This window comes from Rattus norvegicus, chromosome 17, assembly GCF_036323735.1.
Source record: "Rattus norvegicus strain BN/NHsdMcwi chromosome 17, GRCr8, whole genome shotgun sequence".
Lineage (NCBI taxonomy): Eukaryota > Metazoa > Chordata > Mammalia > Rodentia > Muridae > Rattus > Rattus norvegicus.
The window spans coordinates 43145824-43153905 of NC_086035.1; the positions used below are offsets into that span (position 1 = coordinate 43145824).

At 42.6% G+C, this 8082-nt stretch overlaps 1 protein-coding gene across 1 annotated transcript; it reads left to right on the forward strand.

The window, feature by feature from the left end:
- The first annotated feature begins 1555 nt into the window (after nucleotides 1-1555).
- Nucleotides 1556-3519, forward strand: Uhmk1l1 (U2AF homology motif kinase 1l1). The gene has a single exon (XM_039096185.2). The coding sequence runs from the start codon at nucleotides 1571-1573 to the stop codon at nucleotides 2900-2902; it is 1332 nt and encodes a 443-aa protein (XP_038952113.1). The 5' UTR covers nucleotides 1556-1570; the 3' UTR covers nucleotides 2903-3519.
- Nucleotides 3520-8082: the final 4563 nt, after the last annotated feature.

Genomic DNA, 8082 nt, shown 5'->3' on the forward strand with positions numbered 1-8082 from the left:
GTACTTTTAAAGTATTATGAAAATTTTGTGAGCCGAGTCTCAGTAACTTGGTGAAATCAGTTACTTCCCAATAGGCCGCAATAATAATAAGTGGACTGCTCGCTATATAGAAAAATTTTCACGGGTGGAATCAAAATTTCGTTGCAAATTAAGTGAGTTCCCAATGGAACATGCTTGAATGAGTGTGCTTTTCAAGATATAGCAACATTTTAACGAACGGTGTCTAAATATCAAGGTGAATTCAGCATGTTCCCTGTAGGATACGCATTTACTAAGACTACTATTCAAGATAGAGCAACGTTGTAATGAACTGAAACACTGTTTCATTGTGAATTCAGTTACTTCCCATTAGCAGGCTATTTTAATATTTGTACTTTTAAAGCTTGATCAAAATTTCGTGAGCCGAATCTCAGTAACTTGGTGAAATCAGTTAGTTCCCAATAGGCCGCAATAGTAATAAGTGGTCTGCTCGGGATATAGAAAAATTTTCAAGAATGGAATCAAAATGTCTAGACTAATTCAGTGAGTTCCCAATGGGACATGTTGTATGAGTGTGTTTTCCAAGATAGAGCAACATTTTAACGAACGGAATCTAAGTATCATGGTGAATTTAGCAGGTTCCCAATAGGATTCGCATGTAATAAGGGTACTATGTAAGATAGACCAACGTTTTAAAGAACTGAAACACTGTTTCTTTGTGAATTGAGTTAGTTGCCATTAGCAGGCTCTTGTAATATGTGTACTTTTTAAGCTTGATCAAAATTTCCTGAGCCAAATCTCAGTAACATGGTGTATTCACTTAGTTCCCAATAGGCCGCAATAGTAATAAGTGGACTGTTCGGGATATATAAAAATTTTCACGAATGGAATCAAAATTTCTAGGCGAATTCAGTGAGTTCCCAATGGGACATGCTTGTATGAGTGTGCTTTTCAAGATATAGCAACATTTTAACGAAAGGAATCTAAGTATATTGGTGAATTCTGTAGGTTCCCAAGAGGATTCGCATGTAATAAGAGTACTATTCAAGATAGAGCAACGTTTTAACCAACTGAAACACTGTTTCTTTGTGAATTCAGTTAGTTCCCCTTAGCAGGCTCTTGTAATATGTGTACTTTTCAAGATTTCTCATAATTTCGTGAACCGAATCTCAGTAACTTGGTGAATTCAGTTAGTTGCCAATAGGCCGAAATAGTAATAAGTGGACTGCTCGGGATATAGAAAAATTTTCACGAATGGAATCAAAATTTCTTTGCGAATTCTGTGAGGTCCCAATGGGACATGCTTGTATGAGTTTGCTTTTCAAGATTGAGCACCATTTAACGAACAGTGTCTAAATATAATGGTGAATTCAGCAGGTTCCCAGTAGGATTCGGGTTTAATAAGAATACTATTCAAGATAGAGCAACGTTTTAACGAACTGAAACACTGTTTCTTTGTGAATTCAGTTAGTTCCCATTATTAAGCCCTTGTCATATGTGTACTTTTAAGAATTTATCAAAAGCCTGAGGTCCCGGGAGTCGGTGCGGGCGCTGCAGGCCCCTCCCTGCGGAGCTGCGGGTCCGGGCGGGGATGAGATGGCGGGCGCCGCGGGCCTGCCTGGCGCATCGTGTCGGCTCGGGTGTCCTCGCCCCAGCCCGCACCATGGCCGGGTCCTGCTGCGCGTGGGGCGCCGAGCCGCCGCGCTTCCTGGAGGCCTTCGGGCGGCTGTGGCAGGTACAGAGCCGCCTAGGCAGCGGCTCCTCGGCCTCGGTGTACCGGGTGCGCTGCTGCGGCACTCCAGGCTCGCCCCCCGGCGCCCTCAAGCAGTTCCTGCCTCCGGGAACCACCGGGGCTGCCGCCTCGGCTGCGGAGTATGGTTTCCGAAAAGAGAGGGCAGCGCTGGAGCAGTTGCAGGGTCACAGGAACATCGTGACTTTATACGGAGTCTTTACCATACACTTCTCTCCAAATGTGCCATCACGCTGTCTGTTGCTTGAACTCCTGGATGTCAGCGTTTCGGAATTGCTTGTATATTCCAGTCACCAGGGTTGCTCCATGTGGATGATACAGCACTGTGCCAGAGATGTTCTGGAGGCCCTTGCTTTTCTTCACCATGAGGGCTATGTCCATGCAGACCTCAAACCACGAAACATCCTGTGGAGTGCGGAGAACGAGTGCTTTAAGCTTATTGACTTTGGACTCAGCTTCAAAGAAGGCAATCAGGACGTGAAGTATATTCAGACAGACGGGTATCGAGCTCCTGAAGCAGAACTGCAGAATTGCTTGGCCCAGGCCGGCCTGCAGAGTGATACAGAGTGTACCTCAGCTGTTGATCTCTGGAGCCTTGGAATCATTTTACTGGAAATGTTCTCAGGAATGAAACTGAAACATACAGTCAGATCTCAGGAGTGGAAGGCAAACAGTTCTGCTATTATTGATCATATATTTGCCAGTAAAGCAGTGGTGAATGCCGCAATTCCAGCCTATCACCTCAGAGACCTTATCAAAAGCATGCTTCATGACGACCCAAGCAGAAGGATCCCTGCTGAGATGGCCTTGTGCAGCCCATTCTTTAGCATTCCTTTTGCCCCTCATATTGAAGATCTGGTGATGCTTCCAACTCCAGTGCTCAGACTCCTCAATGTGCTGGATGATGACTATCTTGAAAATGAAGATGAATATGAAGATGTTGTAGAAGATGTAAAAGAAGAGTGTCAGAAATATGGACCAGTGGTTTCTCTGCTTGTTCCAAAGGAAAATCCTGGCAGAGGACAAGTCTTTGTTGAGTACGCAAACGCTGGAGATTCCAAAGCTGCTCAGAAATTGCTGACTGGGAGGATGTTTGATGGGAAGTTTGTTGTGGCTACATTCTACCCGCTGAGTGCCTACAAGAGGGGATATCTTTATCAAACCTTGCTTTAATCAGTAACCTAAGGACTATTTCCTGTTTCTCCTCTTCCATTTCTTGGATTATTATATTCCACAGCTGAATGCAGGAGCACCCTCTCCCCATTTTAAAGGGTACTTGTACATTTATTATCCTACCAATGTGCAGCCTTTGCCCAAACAGTGACCACATTGCAAACACGGCACTGAGTAGGACAAGACCTCTCAGCTATACATTGAGGGGGTTAGAGCACCCATGTGGGCACCCTTTATTTGTGCAGTAGGGTGGGTGCTGCTCTTTACTATGTAACCTAAAAAGATGTCATTTCATGTGCTGATGAAGCAAAGATGAGTCATTTGTCATAGTGAATATTATTAACAAGTCTGTTAGGGCTGGTGACATCACAGAATATTTGTTTGTATTGTCAGGTGTATCTCCTTGTTATTCTAGCTGGCACTGGATGCTCTAATAATGTTAAGTCATTGTCAAGCAACAGTTACCTACCGTGTTCTTAACAATGAGTTGTGAATTTTTCTAAAGGAGTGCTGTAGGACTTAATATTCCTCTGAAGAAACTGCAGTGAGCCTATCAATGTTTTTAAAATTACTATTAAGGCTTTTAAAATAGAAAGCTGATGCTTGATCTTGCACAATTTTTATGTCTAGTATGTATGCTTGAGTGGGTGTGCAAGTGTGAAAGACTGGAGATGCCTGAGTCAGTGTACTTTACAGTGAGTATTGTGAGCTAATACAGTCTGTAACCATTTCCTCCTACCAGTTCACACTTGAGAGACTTGGGCTATGGGTTTCTTGAAAGTTGGTGTGACAGATAGAATGTAAATGACAAAAGAGTTCATTACTGTAAAATGTAGAACAAAGTGGTCTAGACCAGGGTTCCACGCAATTCTTCGAAGTGACTGGAACAAAGAAAGTGTGGGTACGTGTAAGCTACCCCATTCTCTACTTCAGACCCAAGACTGGCTCATCTCTTTTGTACTGAACCTCTTGTGATAATTGTAAAATTTTTCCAGATGTGATTCTTTTCTGCTATAATGAAATTGAAGTGGGTCAGAAAAAAAGGTAGATGCACAGAGACAGGACAAGAGAAAGGTGTAGAGAAGGCAGCTAACCACGGACGCTTCTCCCTGTCTGCCCTGCCTGCCATCTTGTTCTCCTTGCCCTTGGCTCTTGCCACTGCAGTTGGAGGGTTTTTGACTGGAAGGGAGGAAAGAAAGGCTGACGGGTTTTAAGGTGGAAGTAGAAAAGAAGAAAACGCAGTGTCTAAGAGAACAACAGCAGTCCAGTGTGTCCTTGATAGAGGCCGCCTGCTGGCATGAGTTTGTGGGCACACTGTGGGTTGAGGAGTGTGAGCGTGCAGTCTTCCTCTTCCGTAGTGGCGTACACTTATGAAACGTTTGTAAAGCACTGGTTATGCAGATAACCCACAAGTTGTATATCTGTTACAGAATTTTCCTATTCCTGACCTGGATGAAAGGTTATTTATTTATTTCCCTTAGGAAAGAGTGTGTTTCTTTTCCTGCTGGCAGCCTGCTTGTGTAGTCTCTTGTTCATACTGTTCAAGTTCCTGAGAACGCCATTAAAACTTGCATTTTACAGGATGAATTAAAAAAAAAAAGAATTTATCAAAATTTCGTGAGTCGAATCTCAGTAACTTGTTGAATTCAGTTAGTTCCCTGTAGGCCGCAATAGTAATAAATAGACTTTTGGTATATAGAAAAATATTCATGAACGGAATCAAAATTTCTAGGTGAATTCAGTGAATTTCCAATGGGAGATGCTTGTATGAGTGTGGTTTTCAAGATATAGCAACATTTTAACGAAGGGAATCTAAGTATCATGGTGAATTCAGCAGGTTCCCAGTAGGATTCGCATTTAATAAGACTACTATTCAAGATAGAGCCACGTTTTAACGAACTGAAACACTTTTTGTTTGTGAATTCAGTTAGTTCCCCTTAGCAGGTTTTTGTAATATGTGTACTTTTCAAGATTTCTCATAATTTCGTGAGCCGAATCTCAGTAACGTGGAGAATTCAGTTAGTTCCCAATAGCCCGCAATAGTATTAAGTGGAGGGTTCGGGAATTAGAAAAATTTTCACAAATGGAATCAAAATTTCTAGGCGAATACAGTGAGTTTCCATTGGGACATGATTGTATGAGTGTGCTTTTTACGATATTTCAACATTTTTACAAACCGATCTAAGTATCATGGTTTATTCAGTAGGTTCCCAGTAGTGTTCGCATGTAATAACAGTCCTATTCAAGATAGAGGACGTTTTAACGAACTGAAACACTGTTTCTTTGTGAATTCAGTTAGTTCCCATTAGCAGGCTCTTGTAATATATGTACTTTTAAAATATTATGAAAATTTCGTGACCCGAATCTCAGTAACTTTGTGAATTGTTAGTTCCCAATAGGCCGCAATAGTAATAAGTGGACTGCTCAGGATATAAAAAAATTTTCACGTGTTTACCGGAAGTCCCACACCCGCGGATCCCGGCCCGCAGCAGCTCACTGCTCCCAAACCCAGTTGGAGAGAGACCTCACCGCCTGATCAGGTGGGCACTGCTGAGGCTGCAGAGCGGAGGAGACCACCAACACTGCCCACCCCTGCCCACTTCCCTGGCCCAAGACGCAACTGTATAAGGCCTCTGGGTTCCCATAGGGGAGGGCCCAGGAGCGGCAGGATCCCTGCGCCTGAGACACCGCCGGAACCTGAAGGAAACAGACCGGATAAACAGTTCTCTGCACCCAAATCCCGTGGGAGGGAGAGCTAAACCTTCAGAGAGGCAGACACGCCTGGGAAACCAGAAGAGACTGCACTCTGTGCACATCCAGACGCCAGAGGAAAACACCAAACATCATCTGGAACACTGGTGCACGGAGGCTCCCGGAAAGAGCGGCGCAGATCTTCCCAGTTGCTGCCGCCGCGGAGAGGACTTGGGCAGTACCCCACGAGCAAACTTGAGCCTTGGAACCACAGGTAGGACCAACTTTTCCCCTGCAAGAAACCTGCCTGGTGAACTCAAGACACAGGCCCACAGGAACAGCTGAAGACCTGTAGAGAGGAAAAAACTACACGCCCGAAAGCAGAACACTCTGTCCCCATAACTGGCTGAAAGAAAACAGGAAAACAGGTCTACAGCACTCCTGACACACAGGCTTATAGGACAGTCTAGCCACGGTCAGAAATAGCAGAACAAAGTAACACTAGAGATAATCTGATGGGGAGAGGCAAGCGCAGGAACCCAAGCAACAGAAACCAAGAATACATGGCATAATCGGAGCCCAATTCTCCCACCAAAGCAAACACGGAATATCCAAACACACCAGAAAAGCAAGATCTAGTTTCAAAATCATATTTGATCATGATGCTGGAGGACTTCAAGAAAGACATAAAGAACTCCCTTAGAGAACAAGTAGAAGCCTACAGAGAGGAATTGCAAAAATCCCTGAAAGAATTCCAGGAAAACAGAAACAGTTGAAGGAATTAAAAATGGAAATAGAAGCAATCAAGAAAGAACACATGGAAACAACCCTGGACATAGAAAATCAAAAGAAAAGACAAGGAGCTGTAGATACAAGCTTCACCAACAGAATACAAGAGATGGAAGAGAGAATCTCGGGAGCAGAAGATTCCATAGAAATCATTGACTCAACTGTCAAAGATAATGTAAAGCGGAAAAAGCTACTGGTCCAAAACATACAGGAAATCCAGGATTCAATGAGAAGATCAAACCTAAGGATAATAGGTATAGAAGAGAGTGAAGACTCCCAGCTCAAAGGACCAGTAAATATCTTCAACAAAATCATAGAAGAAAACTTCCCTAACCTAAAAAAAGAGATACCCATAGGCATACAAGAAGCCTACAGAACTCCAAATAGATTGGACCAGAAAAGAAACACCTCCCGTCACATAATTGTCAAAACACCAAACGCACAAAATAAAGAAAGAATATTAAAAACAGTAAGGGAAAAAGGTCAAGTAACATATAAAGGCAGACCTATCAGAATCACACCAGACTTTTCGCCAGAAACTATGAAGGCCAGAAGATCCTGGACAGATGTCATACAGACCCTAAGAGAACACAAATGCCAGCCCAGGTTACTGTATCCTGCAAAACTCTCAATTAACATAGATGGAGAAACCAAGATATTCCATGACAAAACCAAATTTACACAATATCTTTCTACAAATCCAGCACTACAAAGGACAATAAAGGGTAAAGCCCAACATAAGGAGGCAAGCTATACCCTAGAAGAAGCAAGAAACTAATCGTCTTGGCAACAAAACAAAGAGAATGAAAGCACACAAACATAACCTCACATCCAAATATGAATATAACAGGAAGCAATAATCACTATTCCTTAATACCTCTCAACATCAATGGCCTCAACTCCCCAATAAAAAGACATAGATTAACAAACTGGATACGCAATGAGGACGCTGCATTCTGCTGCGTACAGGAAACACACCTCACAGACAAAGACAGACACTACCTCAGAGTGAAAGGCTGAAAAACAACTTTCCAAGCAAATGGTCAGAAGAAGCAAGCTGGAGTAGCCATTCTAATATCAAATAAAATCAATTTTCAATTAAAAGTCATCAAAAAAGATAAGGAAGGACACTTCATATTCATCAAAGGAAAAATCCACCAAGATGAACTCTCAATCCTCCTCTTCGATTGGTTTATATACAAGTGTGCAATTTCTAGGCTTGAAAGTAAAATGATGCTATCTGGTGCTGGATAGAGGAGCCTTATTTTTTATTATGGCAGCTTGCTATTTTTGTAACATGGTGATTTGGTTGAACACAATAAAGTACAGTAGTAACTGATCTCCCCCTCTTCCTGGATGAGTGAGGAGATGATTAAATGTTGATGTCAGCATCCATGAGCATATTCAGATGAGCTTCTGCTTCTGTTGAAAAGGATGCTGTGTTTGATTGTGGTCCGAAGCTTTGAAGCACTACTTGGCATCTCCTTCCTTGGAGGTCTCACTGTTTAAACATAACAGATTTGATAGCTTGTTGGTAAGGTGAGGTCCAGCTTGTCTCCACTAGGTCATCTTCATGTGAATCCGGTGGTTATACGGTTTTGTTTTAGGGATATTTCATTTTTTAATAACGGTTTTAGGTGACATTCATGGAGAGAATGAATCCTTAGAACTGTGCCACTAGTGAAAGGAAATCCTGTCTA

Excerpts from the sequence above, each read along its gene's own strand:
- Uhmk1l1 (XM_039096185.2), top strand. The coding sequence starts at position 1,571 with ATGAGATGGCGGGCGCCGCGGGCCTGCCTGGCGCATCGTGTCGGCTCG.